The sequence below is a fragment of the Zootoca vivipara genome, chromosome 7 (assembly GCF_963506605.1).
Source record: "Zootoca vivipara chromosome 7, rZooViv1.1, whole genome shotgun sequence".
Classification (NCBI taxonomy): Eukaryota; Metazoa; Chordata; class Lepidosauria; order Squamata; family Lacertidae; genus Zootoca; species Zootoca vivipara.
The window spans coordinates 81489397-81509010 of record NC_083282.1 but is presented as its reverse complement, the minus strand read 5'-3'; the positions used below and the strand labels follow the sequence as shown (position 1 = coordinate 81509010).

General features: G+C 45.7%; 1 protein-coding gene across 3 annotated transcripts in view; it reads left to right on the top strand.

The window, feature by feature from the left end:
* Nucleotides 1-19614, top strand: part of LOC118089204 (uncharacterized) — an 85206-nt gene that overhangs the window by 26574 nt on the left and 39018 nt on the right. For all 3 annotated transcript variants that reach the window (XR_004693082.2, XR_004693083.2, XM_035123679.2), the window contains exons 2-5: nucleotides 2828-2962; nucleotides 4321-4407; nucleotides 10947-11120; nucleotides 11324-11472. Coding sequence is in view for 1 of the 3 variants with exons in the window: in XM_035123679.2 (XP_034979570.2) it covers nucleotides 2828-2962; nucleotides 4321-4407; nucleotides 10947-11120; nucleotides 11324-11472 (545 nt within the window). In the remaining 2 variants the exon portion in view is untranslated. The remainder of the gene's footprint in view (nucleotides 1-2827; nucleotides 2963-4320; nucleotides 4408-10946; nucleotides 11121-11323; nucleotides 11473-19614) is intronic.

Below are 19614 nucleotides of genomic sequence, written 5' to 3'. Positions count from 1 at the left end.
GTTTCTTGAGCATTCATCCTCATCTGTTTGCAGGGAGATTAGATGGTATTGCCTATTTAATGAGCATCTATTTCTGATTTGCTTGTGGGGAAGGTAGATGATGTTGCCTCAAAAAAGTGCTATCCCACACTTCCCAGTGCGTTTTCCTGTCACTTAACTTACTGCAAAAAGTATGTTTTTGCACAACCTGAATTTGACGGTATGTGATTAAATCCTGCCCCCCCCCACCAATAGTGGCAGCCTGTGTGGCTGTGCGCACCATGAAGAATTAGCCTGCAGCCATAGTCTTGAGCTCCCCTTTCAAAGGTTGAAGCTTTCACTGATTATCAGATCGATACTGAGGTCTTACCAAACCTAAACAAAAGGATTTCCCTTTGAGAGAAGAATTGAAGGAGGAGCAGGAAGAAGGGATACTTCTTTCCTTTTCAATTCTGCCATGGAAATGTTGCCCCATGCGTTTTCATACCCCCCCCCCCATGCATGCTCCAAAATGAGACTTTTCTGCCTCTCTATCCTTCCCTAAATAGCCTCCTCTGAGCCCCTGCGCTGGCATCACATCTCTGCCAAGATAACATCTAGTTCCATCCTATTTTTAAAAATAAGCTGTAGGATGGATATCATAAATAGCGGGAAGGTAAACGGCGTTTCCGTGTGCTGCTCTGGTTCGCCAGAAGTGGCTTTGTCATGCTGGCCACATAACCTGGAAGCTGTATACCAGCTCCCTCGGCCAATAATGCGAGATGAGTGTCGCAACCCCAGAGTCATCCGCGACTGGACCTAATGGTCAGGGGTCCCTTTACCTTTAGGATGGATATATCTAGTTATGATCAGGATAATTTTTGCATGTTTCTTACCCATTATTCTGCTCCAATATGCTTCTGGGCTTTTAAAAAAATGTTTTGAAATATGTGTTTTTTTCTAATCCATTCTGCTTCAGCATTAATCTGATTCAGAGGGGGGGGAGGAACCCCAATTATTTCACAGCACATGTTGAAATATGTATATCCATGTGTTCAGTGTGTATTCAAGTGAATATCAATATGGGACTGGGGGTTGGCCTGGATGGCCTCTCTGGGCCCCTTCCCACTCAGTGGTTCTTGATGCTATGTTCCTGCAAATGGATTTTCTATCAGTTGCTTGGACTAGTTAATGGTGCTGGCTGTAGTACAGAGGTTAGCTGTTGGCTTTCTATAGCTCATTTCCACAATGACTAGGGAATGGGTGGATAGATTTTTTTCGGGAAAGATGGATGCCTCTTCTCCCCATCTCCCAGCTAAGGAATGTGGCAAATCATGTCTGTAAGTAGGAAACAAAAAGACTAGGCTGGAAGCTTCAAGAAGACAAAGGCTGCATTTTCCACATCACGGTAAGCCAAACCATGGCTGAGCGTGAATGTGCAAATGTTCAGGCTTTCGAGGAGATTGCAACTGCTTTGTCCCTTCCTGAGCTTTTTAGGTCAGCTCACAGAAAAGTTAAGCCACGTCTGAACCTCAGAGCATGGTTAAGGTCTCCCCTTAGTCACTATCTGTAGTCAAGGATTATCCTGTGGTTACGGAGAGACTTTAACTATGACCTTGGGTTCAGATGACATGCTAAGCCAAACCTTTGGAGGGATGTGCTGGGTTGCTTATTGCAGCATCTCCACTTGTGCTCAGCCTGCATATTTGTAAGCAAACACAAATATTACAAGATGCCAGTAGCCCTCCAATGGCCACCTTGCAATGGGCACCCAACCCAAGTAGTGTTGTGTCCCTGAAACCTCTTGCCAGTCGGAGGATTGGGGAACCACATAACAGTGTTCTGCTACATCTGAACAGGCAGGAATATTTGTCTCAATAAAACTTGAGAAGTGTGAAACCCAGTGGATATTGATTTGCCTATTAGTTTCAAGATGTGCAGATTAGAGGTCATTTTGCACAGGAATTGGCAAAGACTACCGTAAGTTCATCAAGGACTATTGAATAACCTTTAACTTGTTTCGTGTAATCCTACCTGGCCAGGAAAGGGGAACTTGAAGGCAGATGACCCCCAAAATCCAAAGCACTGCTGGTCTTGCCAGGGTAGACCAGAAGGTTAGGTGGTGTGTGAGTTAACCAAGCTGTTCCTTTAAAAAAAGATTTCCATTGTCTGCAAAATCCTATTGCCCCCAGGATGCTCTCCCAGGGGCCATAGGATTGTGTTAGTTGATTTAAGAGCAATAAATAATATCCCTGTTGAGTAATATTATTAACAGCTTCCCCTGTTTGTTTTTGTTTACGTTCAACAGGCAAAGTGTAACATTTCCCGACAAGTTTCAGAGACAGCTAAAACCCGGAGCGAATGCATTTCCATACACAAAACTAGCTGTGTTCCCTCTAAATATCTGATGTTACTAGTTTAGCTTCTTGCTATTTGTTATGCAGTGCTTTGTGCAAGCAGAGAGAGACCCCGGCGCAAAGCATTCAGAATTGATATCCTTCCTTCTTGCTAGGCTCAGCCAAGCCAGGGAGATTTCCTCGGAGCAATCTGAGCACCAAATACTACCACCCTGTCTTTCAAAAACATACAAAGCCCTATATATTTGATATCTTGTAGGCTCCTGCTTGGCTTCAAAGGGAGATTATATTCACCGGGCAAGTTGTCGATAAAACATAAAATATGAATGAAATAGTAATTTTATGTCCGATACACTGCCAATACAGTTGTCACAAGCCTTGCTGTGGCTGGACTTGCCAGGTGGGTAGGACGAACATCTTTCTCCCCCTCAATGATTTTTTATTGTTCAAAAACATTTCTCTCTCTCTCTCTCTCTCTCTCTCTCTCTCTCTCTCTCTCTCTCTCTCTCTAGCTAAGCCAAGGAAAAATCTTGAAAATTATGAACATGGTGAAAAACAAAGAACTGAGCGTCGAAGAAGCCCTGGATTTAGCAGAAAGAGAGAGAAATGCAGAAGAAAAAGAAGAAAAGCAGATGGCATCGTGGGTGGTAAGGTACCCCACTTTTCTTCCATGTGCAATATGTTTACTAACAAAACATATTTTATTTATTTATATTTATGTGTGATTTTCATAGAATCATAGAGTTGGAAGAGACCACAAGGGCCATCCAGTCCAACCCCCTGCCAAGCAGGAAACACCATCAAAGCATTCCTGAAGAATCATAGAATCAATTTTATACAGTAATCAGACATAATCAGAAGCTGCCGCTTCTCTCTGCCACAGACTCTCCCAACTCACTAAGCCCGGTTACCTCTTTCATCTTCTGACACCTGCTCTTTCCAACCTTCTCCCTCTGATTATTCATTGTCATCCCACCAGCCACCCCGGCCTCTGAGCCTTCATCCCTTGGGGATTCCCCAGCTGGTTCCTCCCACCATTCCTGTGCATCCAACTAGTCTGTGACATAATGGGACCCAAACAGCTGCCCAAGAAATTCCACATGTTGATGGCAGGGCTGCATTCAACCCATCCGGATCTTGCCTGGTGAGAGAAGGAAGACTGTCTCTGACACAGAATCTCGTTCTTCCCTGGAACTTGGCCATTCCTCCCCTTTCAAGGTCCCCCTCATCCATCCCTCAGAGGGGCTCTGAACCCATCATACAGGCTGAGATTTTGCTGTGTTTCAATGTTCTATTCCATGGGAAAATGCTACATGGCTGCAATTCATACATGGCAGCTACTGATTATCATTGTTCATTGCTTCTTCCTTTTCCTCCTCCCTTTCATTTCTGTTGTTGTTGTTGTTGTTGTTGTTGTTGTTGTTGCTACTACTTCCACCAATTGTTTGCTGCACATGCTGTGTGGTGTCGCCCCAGCACACCTGACGATGAAAGTTATTGCTTGTGTGTGGCAGCTCCGGGTCAGCTTGAGTTGCCAGCACAGTACATAAAATTGCGCCACTGCATTGATACAGCAGCCACAGTAATTGGCTCCTACAGCAGCCCATGGAATCAGGAGCGCTTTCAATAGCTCTTAGGAGAGCTATTGAAAGTGTTTACAATTTGCCAAGTTACTCAGATTGCAAACATAAATAGGATTAAATAGGCAACTTTGAATATGGAACACCTTGTTTCTGCATTACTCTGAACTATCGGCCTGCCCTTTATCTGTCTTGGCTGGTTTGCTTATAGATCCCTTCCTCTCCCTTTTATGCACCAAGTTCCCACTGCTCACAAATCATTAGGATTTGTGGATGCTGAACACTTCCAAAAATCAATCCATTAAGGTGCTACAATTCATCCCAGGGCAGATGTGCCGCAAATCATGGAGACACAAAAGGGAGCAGTGCAGTAAGATGAACAGAAGGAGAGCAATGACTTATTCAAGTACGCTAATCTCTTGCAGGATTCCCTGGACTTGCCAAACAACTCGCAATTCAACTTCATTGTCTACAAATATAACCGCTACCGGTGGCAGAAAAGGATTTTGCAGGTAACTCTACAAATGTAACTTCCCCCCTTTTCCAAACACAACAGTTTATGAGTGAAACTCCCCATGATTCACGTGTTCTAACTTGCAGGTTAGGTGATGGATATTCATGATGAGTCTTGCCAAAGTCAAAGGGCCAGGCTATTCCTTTCCACCGAATTATAAGTGGTAAAGCGATGGAGGTGCAACAGAAGGGATCATTCAGGGTGTAACTTAAGGGTTAATTGCCTTCACAGTATTAGTCAACTACCCAAGAGGGTGGAAGTGGTGGTGTTTAGCAACGAGGCAGCACGGTGCGATCTTCACTGAGGTAGTATGCACCTTGAGGGAGTTTTTCTTCTGTATGTTTGGTTGAATGGCTGCCTGCAATGTAAGAAAGATAAAACCTCTTTGCTTGTCTCCTCGAATCATACTTTTTTGTCCAGATTTCCTGTGTTACCACAGTATAGTGTCACCAGGATTTATTTTCTCTCTTGACTCCATCTGTGTTATTTAAGTGACTTTACTAACATAAATCTCTTCCTGGACTTCAAGTTGCAGGTGGTTTGTTTGTCTGTGGAATTTCCCATCTAAAACATTTCAGCACCTACAGAACAGGCATGCCAATGAAAACGTTTCTTCCTGATTTGCTGTTTTTCTATGCAGGGATTTTATTTTTTCATAGGGTATCATTCATGCATGCAGGCCAAAGTGTTGATCCAAAAACACTGTGTGCGTTTCAAGACATGGAACATGAGCTAAAGCAGCAAACCTCACACCATTTCCCAAGGAGTAAGAGAAAGTGACCTGGATCTTTGCAACAAATTCAAGCACAGTACAAAGCGCTTTATATCATACAATATAAAGCGGATTGTGGTAGGGCTGATAGGAAATTTAGTTCAGGGTTTGGTTAGTGTTAGGCCACAGGTCATGCTGAGTAATGGGGGCATGCGTATGCTAATCCCTGGGTTTTAATTGGTTGGTGGGGCCCCCTTTTAAAGAGCTTGCCCTCCATTTTAGAATCACTTTTGCCTTTGGCGTTTGAATCCCCTCCCACCCGCCCTTTTTTCTTGCAGGTTAGCACGACATTGCTATTGCCTTCGGGGCCGCCTGTATTCAGGGGCCAGTAGGAATTTTTCCAATTGGCTGATTGGCTTTGCCTCTTGGTTTTCGCCTACTGCGCTAGCAAATTGTCACAACTTGTTAGGTTGGCGGTTAGGCTTTTGGTTGGTTAATCAGTTGGTAGAGGGGTGTGGCACATATAGAAGTATTCCGTTAAAGCAATCTTGGGGCTTACGCTCTTGTCCTTACCATCCCGCCATTGGCGGGGATGGTGGGCCCAATTATAAGAGTAAGAGCCTTGGGGAACATTCTTGGGTAAAGAGAGGAGGGAATGACTGGGCTCAGCCACCTCCTCTCTCCCAGTTATGTTTACTTGACTTCCCTTCAGGAAGTCGGAGCAGGAACTGTCCAAGCGGACAGTGGTGAGTCCTGTCCCATGGTGACAGCTGATGTGAGTCCTGCCCCCAACTGGGCAGATGAGGTGAGTCCTGTCCAAAGGGGACAGCTGATTGAGTCCTGTCCTAAAATGGACAGATGGGGATAGTCCTTCTTAAGGAAGGATGAGTGAATAACCAAAAGCCTAAGCCAACACTCGGATTAAAATTTGTGTATTTAATAAAGTTGTGGCCCTAAATTATTTGCCAAAAACCAAACCGTAATTCTGTTGTCAGTTGTGAGTTATTTAAGGTAATTTCTGGTAAGCCTCGACACACAATTGCATCTTACTCGCATTTAACTTGTACAATTTCATACAATTGCACAAGTTAAATCCAAGGAAGGCGGAGACCTTGAAAGCTCTATTTGCACTGGGCCTGCTTGGGTTTACTGGTGCAGAAAGAGCTTTTAAGCTCTCTGCCTTGCTTTGGGCAGCAGCGGAGGGGGTCAAGGCTTGCTCAGCATGCTGGTTCTGTGATGCTTTTGCAAGATCTTAAGGGGGCTCAGAGTTCTCTTGAGAGCATCCCTAACTTTCCCCTCCTCTTCCCCCCTCATCTGCTAGCACCGGGGCAGCTCCAAGGGTTTGGATATGTGATTTTCTTGTATATACAGAACCCTTGGAACTGAAAACCCATTTAAGATGCAATCATACTGTAATAATCAGGCATCTTCCACATCCATCTTTGGACAGAATCAGGCAGCTGCAAAATTAATTCAGGATTGTTTTGTAAAAGTTGGCATTCAGCACAGTTTGAATGTTCAGAAACAGCAAAAAAAAAAAGAACCTTTCTCATCATTCATACTTTGACCCCTAATCAATTTCCAGTCAATGGCTTACCAACCAAACCTTTGTTTGCCATCAGGTTCATTAGAAGCTCTGCCTCCCTTGCTGCTGAAACTTGGAAGTATTTAATAATTAGTCGGCAGGAAATCACAGTGTGTAGGTTTTAGTGGTACTGCTTAGCCGGGTCCAGCCTGGAGTGTGTTCTCTCTTTCAGCCACTTACTACATTTTCACACATGATTAGAAATCAATGCTATGTACTGGAGTGAGACAGTCAATACTCCTGACTGTGATTTTCATCTCTGACTGTATCCTGCTGTGCAAACAACTCGTGGGCGCAGGGGAATTCTTTGTTTGAAGATACCTCCTTAGCGTGTTGTTCACTGGTCATTTCCTAGCAGAATTACCCTGGTGGAGGTGTGGAAAGTACCTTAGGGCAAGGCACGAAGTCATCACTTTTATTCAACACAGAAACAAGATATTCTGGCCCTTTGTAAGCAATGCATCATGGATGTATTCCAGTCAGTTGCCTTCAGATAATCAGATTGCTTCTGTATGCTTTCTATATTGGAAAGCAGAAGTCAAACTGTGCGAAAGTATAGCAACCGACTGGTGTTATAATGGCTTGTCTAGCTATAAGCAACAGCTTGCAAATCCTGCTGTCCTGGGAAGTACAGTCATAATCAACTCCTTAACCTCTTTTCAGGTTCTGCATAGCAACTAGAGTCAGAATGGCTTGTCAGTCGGTACCCAGTGCATGTAGAAAACTCAGTCACAATAAATTCATTTGCCATAATAACAACAGGTTCTGCATAGCAACTAGAGTCAGAATGGCTTGTCAGTCGGTACCCAGTGCATGTAGAAAACTCAGTCACAATAAATTCATTTGCCATAATAACAACAAAAATGGAAGGAAGCCATTCTGGAGTGGAGCAGAGTTGGCAATCTCCTCCCTCTCTGGAAGTGGTTTTGGATTTTTAAACAGCTGCCCAGCCAAATTACAGAGTACAAATTCAAGGGTAACTTTCCACCTCCCTGCCCCCCCCCGGTCAAATTCCCATAGCAGGAAAAGTTTCAGGTGTCTACCTCTCAAGGCAGTTTACAACATAAAAAAAAATACATAGCTACAGCGTAGCAAAAGCAGTCATAAGCAATAAATTAAACTTTAAAAAAAATACAAAACCAAACTGAACCCTTTCCACATAAATCACAACAAAATCTAAAATAAAGATGCAATAAAACCCCAATACCCACAACACCCCAGCCCAAGAGTCTGTTTTGCAACCTCAGCTTTTGTAGTCAGTCAGTCGGTCGGGGTGCCTCCCTTCCAGGCCAGGTGGGAAATGGTCTGCAAGGCAGGGAGTAGGTCCCACAAGCTGATTGGGTACCTGGGGCAGCGTGTGTGCCCTGTGCCCGGGGGCGGGGTCAGCCGCCCACAGGGGCACCATGGGGCCTCCAAGGAGTCTGCCTACCTCTTCCCACTCAGCCGCCCTACAGCTGAGGGGGAGGCAATGGGCGGACTCTTTGGGGTAGCATGGAGCCTGCGGGCACTCAAGCCACAGCGTCACTCCCAGGAGAGACGCGTGGCTCAGCCATGCTGCAGGACCCACGGTGAGTGCTATTTTGTCACCCCCCCTCAGTGGGGACACCCGGGGCGAGCTGCACTTACTGCAACCCCTTGCTATGCCCCTGAATAGGTCTTCAAGGATTCACAGCCGGATGGCAAATGGATAATTGATTTGCTAATAGTAAAGGTAAAGGGACCCCTGACCATTAGGTCCAGTCACAGACGACTCTGGGGTTGTAGCGCTCATCTCGCTTTACTGGCTGAGGGAGCCGGCGTTTATCCGCAGACAGTTTTTCTGGGTCATGTGGCCAGCATGACTAAGCCGCTTCTGGTGAAACCAGAGCAGCGCACGGAAACACCGTTTACCTTCCCGCCGGAGTGGTACCTATTTATCTACTTGCACTTTGACGTGCTTTCGAACTGCTAGGTTGGTAGGAGTTGGGACTGAGCAACGGGAGCTCACTCTGTTGCGGGGATTCGAACTGCCGACTTTCAAATCGGCAAGTCCTAGGCTCAGTGGTTTAGACCACAGCGCCACCCGCGTCCCTTTTTAGTAAGCACTAGCAAATACAGGGTTAATTTAGTTAATTTAGTTCCAGACTGAGCTCAGCAGGGAAGCTCAGTGGGGAGGCTCAGCTTTCAACATCAAAGCAAAAGCAAAGCAGCAAAAGGTTGCCCTTTAGCATGGCTGGTGGTGTACAAGCCCACTGGGCTTGGCAGAAGACAGACACCCAAGATCTGAACCACCTGGATTTCAGCTGATAGGGGTTAGCTTGGAAGCTGCCTGCTGAGCTGTAGTTTCTAAGCGGGTGGAGCATAGCACATTTTGCCTTCTTGCTGAAACAGGCAGGCAGGGGGCCCGATCCTATGTAAGGTGGAGGGAGTAAAGTTTCAGTGCTTTCAATAAGGCTTGTGTAAGATTGCAGCCTAATGCAGCTCACTTCAGTTCAATTAAAAACAAACAAACTTGAGTTTATTTTTGTAAGTTATTAACCTGAGATAACAACCCCCACCCAACCCTCCAATGATCCCTGTTTTCTGCACCTTGGCACATCTTTCAATCTTTATTATTATTATGGCCACAGATCAGCAACTAAGTTACAATTAAACAAATGCAATTTGCGGCTTGCAGTTTACAGAGCAGCAAAAGAGTGTTAGGAATTAGCAGCACACCATAAAAAAGGACTAAGTAATGTGTGTGCGTTGTCACTCTTAGAATGCATCGCTGAGTGTTGCTTTGGTGGATAAAGAGATTTAACCATCCCCGGGGCTGATGCACAGAAAGGTGCCACTTGGTTAGTGATTTCAAAGCGACAAAAGGAGGGAGTTGTAAAAGTTATCTTCATGGGAATTTGTAAAATGGGTGTGATACATAAGGAATGGATGTCCTCGTAATAGAAGCAGTATAGTAATATAAGCCCCATGGTGAATATGTGAAGGATATTCCTTGGTGAAGGATGCTTTTTAGAAAATGTGCTAGCATGGGATACTAGAGTGATTCTTCAGATTTCATTTTTCTCCAAGAATGAGCTGAATGTGTGTTCAGCTTTGGGGGAAATGAGACAAAGAGGAGATGTAGATAGGGTGTCCATGTGCATCAGGTGCTTTTGCCAAACTTATTGCTCTGCCAAACTTGGGACCACATTAGCGAGGCCGAGGGGTTTGTGTTGTGTCTTGTCATCTGGGAAACCTAGGACCTCCATATGCATTGCCCAGCCTACAAAAAAACTGTAGCGAGAAAGAGAGAGAGAGAGAGAGAGAGAGAACACAGAGGGCAGAGGGAATTGTGTGTTCTTTGCCACCAACTGCTCCCCACATCTTCAAGTATGTCCATGCAGGGCCATCTTACCCATAGGCTCTAGGGGTACGGGGCACCTGGGTGCTGGGTTCTCAGGGGTGCCAGGCCGAGAGTCCAGGGCCCAAGAGTTGAGTCTGGGGAAGAGCCTGCTCGTTGGTCGGAGCGCCACGGCGGGCTCTTATGCGCTGCGAGTTCGGGGGCAACTGAGCCAGCAAGACGCTGAGGCGGAGCCCTCCTGCACACCTGGGACTGGACAACCGGGGGGGACGGGGACGCTGGGTGGATCTTTGCACCCTGGTGCTGCATATGCTTAAGACAGCCCTGTGTCCATGCCGCTCTTTGTGAAGCAGGGTATTCTGAGTCTAGACTTAATGGTGTCCCTCTTTTAACTTGCAATGCATATTGCTTCACTTCAAAATGAGGCAAGCCAGCCTAGCTGCATTTGGAGTCCTTTCTGTTAAAGGGCCCCTGGACATCTGCCCCCAAATCCTTCCCTGATGGCGCAAGTACTAGACCGAATCAAGCATTTGCATCTGGCTAATATCCTTCCATACAAGCTGAGGTTCTTGCCTTAGGTAGAGCAAGAGGCTGGAAAATTTCAAAGGAAATAACACTTCAGAATGATAAATCGATGCATATTTATCACAAAAAAATGGGATAAGGAAGCAGCAGACAGAATCAATCTCTATTCGGTCACTAACTTAAATAAATATGTTATGGTGACTAAGTGATGAAGAGAATATTTGTCTTGATTATTATCATCAATAAAAAGATACATTTTCTCAGTCTTTTTTTTTTTAAAAGAAACCCAAATGGCTGCGCATCTTAATTTGAGGAGAGGCTGTTGGCTCTTCGCTAGGGAAAAAAGTCTGGCCGTGAAAAATACCTCACCAAGAAAAATCACTGTTTCCCCTGCAGATTGATCTGAGCACCAAGACAATTTTTAACATAGAGAAGGGGATTATCAAAAAACAGTTCCCGTTTCCCCAAGTCAAATCCTGTGCATACGGTGAAGGAAGTCGTTTCAGAATTAACTTCCATGGACGCCAGGACTATATCCTGGAAGCAGCATCGGTGGATGATAAAAATAAGGTAAGTGATGTTGAAATGCTCCCAGCAATTCCATTTAGTCTGGCTGCTAACCAGAAGGTTGATGGTTCAAGCCCACCCAGGGGGTGGTTGTGGGCAGGATTCATGCATTGCAGGGCATTGGACTAGATGACCCTTGGGGTCTCTTCCAACTCTACAGTTCCATGATTCTACAAACTCTGCTTCTTCCAATGTTTGCTTTGCAGATAATACACCTCGTGAGTAAGATTATACAGAGTAACGCCTGCAGAGGGCTGGCAGGACCTTGCTGTGGTGAGCCTGAAAAATGTGATGTGATCCACGAAGGAATTTTGGATCTACAGCTAGAGACGCCAAAGTCCATTAAATGGGTGAAGTACGAAACTTAGAGATAACTGAAGTAACGACAATGCCTTATTTACAGTGCACTCCTATGCATGTTAAGGGACGCAGCTGGCACTGTGGGTTAAACCACAGAGCCTAGGGCTTGCTGATCAGAAGGTTGGCGGTTCAAATCCCCGTGACGGGGTGAGCTCCCATTGCTCGCTACCTGCTCCTGCCAACCTAGCACTTCGAAAGCGTGTCAAAGTGCAAGTAGATAAATAGGTATCCCTCTGGCGGGAAGGTAAACGGCATTTCCGTGTGCTGCTCTGCTTCTCCAGAAGCGGCTTAGTCATGCTGGCCACATGACCCGGAAGCTGTACGCTGGCTCCCTCGGCTAGTAAAGCAAGATGAGTGCCGCAACCCCAGAGTCGTCTGCGACTGGACCTAATGGTCAGGGGTCCTTTTACCTTTACTTATGCATGTTTGCTTGCAGGTGAGTCCCATTGAACACTCAAGAAAGGGCTCATTCACATTTCTGCTTGCCCTCTCCCTAGAAAGCATGGGCCCAAGCAGTTTTCTGCTTATCGCATGCTTTCAAGGCATGGGTCTTAGCAGTTTTGTCTTTGCCCTGCTGTTTCCCCCTGGAAAACCTGCTCTCTAGCGCTAAATCAGAACAAACACCGATCTTTGGAAAACCCGATTCAGCGCTGTGGGCTTCCCTGGGGGAAAGCAGTGGGGCAAATGAAGGTGTGGATAATCCCTAAGTTTCTTTAGGACTCCGGCCTCAGTTAATTAATTTACTGAGAATGTTTTCAAACCCCATTTAAATTAATAAAACTCCCAAAGTGGTTTGCATTTTTTTTTTAAAAAAATCAAAGTCAAATACAGTGGTACCTCTACTTACGAATTTAATGTGTTCTGAACGCACATTCGTAAGTTGAAAAAAACCGAATCCCATAGGAATGCATTGGGAGAAAAAAATTGTAAGTCGAAGCAACCCTATCTAAAAATTCGTAAGTAGAAAAAATCCTATCTAAACCGCATCCAAGATGGCGGACGGAGCTCCATTCGTAAGTAGAAACATTCGTAAGTAGAGTTATTCGTAAGTAGAGGTACCACTGTAACATTAAAACATTCCTTTTAAACAACAGCATTAAAATAATAATGAGAGCATAAAAAAGAATAAGTCACATTGATAAACTGGGATAAAATGCCAATATTAATTAGTGAATATGTTTTTGTTATAGGGAAGACTGTGACTAAGTGACATGAGTGCCTGCTCAGTCTGTGGTCCAACTGCTAAACACTGATGGGTATCTTAGGGCTCCCCAAACACCCTTTTTATTGTGCACCATGATGGTTTATGCTCATGAGGCTACTGGGCATAGCTGCCAAGTTCTCCCTTTTTTTAAGGGAAATAGGCTTCCTCGCGAGAAAAGGGAAAACTTGGCAGCTATGCTACTGGGGGAGGGGGGTCTCCTTCTTCCATTGCTGTTTGCAGCTGCAAAGGTTTTTGGGTGGTCACACTGCTTCATTTCCAATTTGTGCATAACCTGTAACTTCCTGCTGAAATCCTGTATCCTTTTATACCGCAAATGTTCTGGGGTTTTCTTTTGTTTTTGTCCTGCTTTTGTTGTGGTCTGCACAGGGGTGTAGCAAGGGGGGAGCGGAGAGGGCGGCCCGCTCCTAGCTCCGTCTTTTGGGGGGGCAGCATGAGCAGCACCGCTGGCACCCCACTATGTAGCGTGCATGTGCAGCGTTGCTACACAGCGATGCATGCGTCGTATGTAGCGACGCTGCACGTGCGTGCTATGTAGCGACACCCCACCCCAGGTGTGCGTCATATTTGCTGCTCCGGGTGCCCGAGCGGCTTCCTACGCCCCTGGGTCCACAGGCCCTCTGAGCAGCAGTAATGTGGTAGCAGTGGGGAAGCATCACAGAGCAAATTGAAGCAGAAAAAACCCATCACTAATGCACTATTAGTGAAGCTATGAACATGAGTTTGACCAAACTGCGGGAGGCAGTGGAAGACAGGAGTGCCTGGCGTGCTATGATCCATGGGGTCACGAAGAGTCGGACACAACCAAACGACTAAACAACAACAATGCACTATTACAGTGGTACCTCAGTTTAAGGATGCAATTTGTTCCAGAGAGCCGTTCGCTCCCCGAGCAGTACTTAAACAGAGCGCCTCTTCCGCGCATGTGCGAAGCGCCGATAGAGCTCTCCTGTGCATGTCCGTGCTGTGCAAATCGCTTCTGCGCACCCGCGTGTCACGGAACCCAGAAGTAAACACTTCTGGGTCCGCGGAGTACTCAAACCAAGAGTACTCAAACCACAGCGGACTTAAACCGAGGTATGACTGCATTGTGTAAAGAGCATTTTGCAAAATACACCCACAGTAAAGCTCCCATCTGGAGGGACCCCCATTCTCCTTTCTTAGAGTAGTTTCATCTTTAAATTGGACTTGAACCAGATAGCCCTTGGACTTGAACCAGATAGCAGGGCATATGGCCTCCTAGATGTTAAATTACTTACTGCATTTATATATCACCCTTTTGCCCAATTTTACAATTCTCCCATCGTTCACCAGCAGGTAAAAATAAAACACAAACCAACCCCTTCTCCCAGCCTTCCTTCTCCCTTCTCAAAGGGCAAATTATGTCCCTCTAGCCCTGTAGGGCAGTGCCAAACTTGCCCCCCCCCAGCTATTTTGGGACTACAATTCCCACCATCCCTGATGACTGGTCCTGTTAGCTAGGGATGATGGGAGTTGTAGTCCAAAAACAGCTGGAGGGCCAAGTTTGGCCATCAATGCTGTAGGGGGAGGGAACAGTATGAGTGGTGCAGTGCCTGCATTGCAGAGGGTTGGACTAGATGACTGCTTGGATTCCTTTTAACTATGTAATTTCTTGGTTCTCTGGTTATGTCTCTGCCTGCCTCTGTCACTCCCTTCTCAATGGTCTTTGCATCTCATGTGCAGGTTTTAACAAATGTAATTTGTATTGGTTGTGTGTGTGTGTGTGTGTGTGTGTGTCATAGCTGTCAATTTACGGATTGGAAAATAAGGGATCAGCAGCCTCACCCAGCGGCATGGCACCGGAAATCGCAGAGGCGATTTCCGGCAGCACTAGGCAAGTGAGCGAGCGGCCAGCCACCAAACGAGGCATTTTACTGGCCGGCGGCTGGCTGCTCGCTCGCTCGCTTGCGGGGTGGTGGGTGGTGGGGCGCCAAGTGGAGCCTCCCTGGCCAGCAGGGAGGGAGAGGAGCTGCTTTGAAATCTGGGAAATTTACAGGATATCTACAATCCAGGATAGCATTGGGAAACGGATTGAAATAAGGGAGTTTCCTGCGAAAAACGGGGGGATTGACAGCTATGGTGTGTGTGTGTGTGTGTGTGTGTGTGTGAGAGAGAGAGAGAGAGAGAGAGAGAGAGAGAGAGAGAGAGAGAGAGAGAGAGAGAGAGAGAGAGGCAGGCAGACAGACAGGCAGACAGACAGGCAGACAGGCAGACAGGCAGACAGACAGAGAGAGAGAGACACACACACACATAAATGGGATCTGAGCAGGCATGGAGCTGCAGAAGATGGATTTTCTTCAGGACTGTGGCAGGAGAAGGAAGGTTTAAATTCCCCCTTCCCTGCTTGCTGTGGTCCCACTCAATATCAGCCCCCCACCAGCTGACACAATTCCATTTTTAAAAATCCTTCATGCTAGATTTAGAGATGCATTCAACATGTGTAGCAAGGATGAGCGACATTTGGCATGCTAGGTGTTGCTGGGTTCCCGCTCTCACCATCCCTGATCTTTGGCCAGGCTGATGAGAGTTGGAGTCCAACAGCGTCCAAAGGGCAACAGGTCCTCCATTCCTGTAGCTTGGCCTTGAGTCTCTGGTCTTTTTCTGCAGATCTGATTCAAAATGCAGTGGTTTCATGCACTGAAGCCAACTGTTAAGAAAAGAGTGACTCAAGCAAAGCGGTATCTCATGGGAGCAATGGGAGACTTTAGTTATTTGTGTGCTTTGCTGAAATACCAAATGAAGGTTAATTGAGCCAGGCATGTCTTCAAACACATGCTTGGGGAGAAAACGCTCCCTGTCCCTCTCGGTTCTTCTACATAGCTGCTTATATAACAAACCCTCCCAAGGCCACCCAAAACTCAGAACTAGCCTTCTTGATTTCACTCCATTGCCCCACAAACCCAGGGTGTATTCTTTGCTGTCTCCACCAGCTCCCTTTGCAGCTTGTTGCCTTGTGGGAGGTGTGGAGTAAACCTGGAAAAAGAACAACCTTTAGAACAGGCATCCCCAGACTTCGGCCCTCCAGATGTTTTGGACTACAATTCCCATCATCCCTGACCACTGGTCCTCTTAGCTAGGAGTCATGGGAGTTGTAGGCCAAAACATCTGGAGGACCGCAGTTTGCAGATGCCTGCTTTAGAAGAAAGACGAGGAATATGATTTGAATTCCTAGAGCCCTAAACTCCTCTTTACCTCCCTGACTTTTCTACAGACTATTCCTGGACATTATATATTCCAACTCAAGCAGTAGTGAATCTTTCACTGAAATATTTTTATGCACTAACCCAATCTCCAGGAGACACCAGGTGGGGCTGAGCTTTACTCAGGGTTTGTTTTCCTTGGAATGAAGGTCAGCAGAAACTGTGGTGTCTTTAGCATATATGGTTGGCATAGGATGGAAGGGCTCCCAGCATTAACACTCGCATAGATTTTGCTTCCCCTTTAGGGACTCTCAAAATCCAATACTGTACAGAGCAAACATGCCTCCCTGTCTCCAGTTTTCAGTATCCAGGTTTTTATATATATATATAAAAATCTCTCTTTCACACACACAACTCTGGCTAAACCCAGTGAGGGTGTTGGGAAAAGCCCGCCCATTTCTTTCTATGACAGCATCCTTGGATTTGTAAATCCTGGTACTTAACCCACCAGCCAAAGCCGTAACCTTGACAAAGGAACTGGTTTAGTAAGCTTGCTCCTGTATATTCTACTCCAACAGATACAGAATCCCAATAATTGGAAGGGGCCTAGGCGAGGTACCAGGGGACGCAGGTGGTGCTGTGGGTTAAACCACAGAGTCTAGGGCTTGCTGATCAGAAGGTCAGCGGTTTGAAACCCTGTGGAGGGGTGAGCTCCCGTTGCTCGGTCCCAGCTCCTGCCAACCTAGCAGTTCGAAAGCACGTCAAAGTGCAAGTAGATAAATAGGTACCGCTCCGGCGGGAAGGTAAACAGTATTTCTGTGTGCTGCTCTGGTTCTCCAGAAGCGGCTTCGTCATGCTGGCCACATGACCTGGAACCTATACGCTGGCTCCCTCGGCCAATAACGCGAGATGAGCGCCGCAACCCCAGAGTCGGTCATGACTGGACCTAATGGTCAGGGGTCCCCTTTACCCCCTTAGGTGAGGTACCACCAGACTGATCCCCCCCCAAAAAAACCAGACAAAAGAACCAGATGAATTGTTCCTATGGCCAGTCCATCTCCTCACCTTTTCCCAAACATTTTCCTGTAAGGCCAATTGCAGTCGTAAACAGTCAGGTTTACCACACCTATCAGCCAATCACCCATTCCCACCACCCTTCAGAGTAATACCGTACCCCTCCCCACCCTCTCACTATAAGGATCTGGTGACTTCTGTTTCAGTGTATCTGAAGAAGTGTGCATGCACACGAAAACTCATACCAATAACAAACTTAGTTGGTCTCTAAGGTGCTACTGGAAGGATTTGTTTTTTTATTTTGTTTCGATTCACTGTCCCCGTCATTTCCTGAACTTCATTGTAAACCCTTCTTGTACTAATACCTCTCTTGAAGCTAATATCTAACCCTCTCTTGAAGCTTAAAACTATTTCTTTGGAGATAAAACACCTGAATTTGCATGCCTAGATTGGAACAGGTATCCCTCTGATGCCAGTTTTGGGTAACAGTAAAACCAGAAACGTGAAACTGTCAAGAGAATTGACAAGGATGCCACTTTTTTGTAACACTAAATGGAAGAGATTTCAGTGGAGAGGGCAAGATTCTTAGTGAAAGGCCTGCTCTTGGAAACTTTCAAGGCTGAATGGTGAAAAAGAGACAAACCCCATAATCTAAACAAAAACAGTAGTGGCTGCAGGATGTAGTCTAGACAAATCAATGGAGGATAATCATTTAGCCCAGACACTGAGGTCCAGCGCCGAGGGCTTTCTGGCGGTTCCCTCACTACGAGAAGTGAAGTTACAAGGAACCAAGCAGAGGACCTTCTTGGTAGTGGCACCCGCCCTGTGGAATGCCCTCCCAGCAGATTTTAATGAAATAAGCAACTATCTTACTTTTAAAAGACACCTGAAGGCAGCCCTGCTTAGGGAAGTTTTCAATGTTTAATGCTGTATTGTGTTTTTAACATTCGGTTGGGAGCCAACCAGTGGCTGGGGAAACCCAGCCAGATGGGTGGGGTATAAATAATAAATTATTATTATTATTATTATTATTATTATTATTATTATTGCTAACCAAGGGCTGCTAGTTATGATGGCTGTGCATTTCCTCTGGTATCAGAGACAATGTGCATGTCTGAATGCAAGTTTCTAGGAACTGTGGGGAGCACAAGTGGGGAGAGGGATGTTTCATTCATGTCCTACTTGTGGGTTTTCCATAGGCACTTTGTAAGCCACTGCCAAGAACAGGATGTGAGACTAGATGGACCTTTGGCTCGAGCCAGTATTAAGCAGCATTATACACTATTGATTGGGAATTTAATAAGATCTGCCGAAATACAGTTGGCCACTAAGCAGAGAATGAGAACGGCGGAATAAAGCTTGGCATGTTGTGAGCGTGTCAAAGATTACTGAGATAGTAAGACTGAGAGGACGCCATAAGCCGGAGCAGTCTGAAAGTCCATGATCCATCAGTTATATGAAAAGTAAATACAACTCAATGTAGTTTGATGCATTTTCATTGTTGAAATGAAAAATAAGCTTGGGGGTGGGGGGACATAGATAAATGGCTAAGCATAATTTCCTTGAGAGATGAGAATAAGAAATCTTGGGTGGCATTCAACTCAGAGCAGAGCAGCTGGAATCAATGGGCCTAACATATTCATGCCCATTCATTTCAATGGCCCTGCTTTGAGTAAAGCCCTTCATAAAGTTGAACATCATGAACATATGGCAGTAGTTGTAATTTATTATTATTTTATGTTTTCCCTCTTTTCCTTGTCTGGGTGTACATTTATATTTCTTTAATAACATAAAAGGAGCAGTTGGTGAGGTTACTTTTTAAAATATAATAATAATAATAATAATAATAATAATAATAATAATAATAATAATTTTTATTTATACCCTGCCCTTCCTGGTTCAGAAACCGGGCTCAGGGCAGCTAACAACAAATTTAAAACACTTAATTATGATACAACATAAAAACAGCATAAAATACAGCATAAAAGCATGAATAACAATAAAATTCAAAGTTCAAAAATCAATTTGGGGAAAAACCCATCTAATAAACATTAGATGGTCACCAGGACTAGCTGGCTAAATTAGTCCTACTTGGGCCAGCGAAGACGCCAGGGGAGAGTTAGCTGTGGGATCCTAGAGTGGGTAATCTTCATAAAAAGGGGAGGGGGAGGGAAGAGAAGAGAAGGGGAATAAAAGATCAGGCTAAATTTAAATTGAAGGCCAGGTGGAATAGCTCTGTCTTAAAGGCCATGTGGAAGGAGGTTAAATCCTGTAGGGCCCTAGTCTCAGGGGACAGAGCATTCCACCAGGTCGAAGCCATCACTGAAAAGGCCCTGGCCCTGGTGGAGGATAGTCTGACTTCCTTAGGGCCCGAGACCTCTAAACTATGGTTATTCATGGACCTTAAGGTCCTCTGCGGGGCATACCAGGAGAGGTCGTCCCGTAAATATAGCAATGCCATCAACATAAATTGTAAGAAAACAAACAAAAAAAAAACAAAAAAACAAAAGGGCTTCCCTCCCTCACTTTGAGGACTACCGCCTTCCCTAATAGAAAGTGCATTTGTCATACACAAGGAATAATTCAGTATAACCCTATGGCAATTGTTCTGTTGGCACCAGAGTTACAGCCTGCCAGACCAAATGACCCCAGCCTCCAGGGCCGTCTTAAACGCCCCTGCCGCTGTGGTGCGCTGGATCTCTCCGGCGCCCTCCCGCCCCGTTTCCCAGCGCGGTGGGCG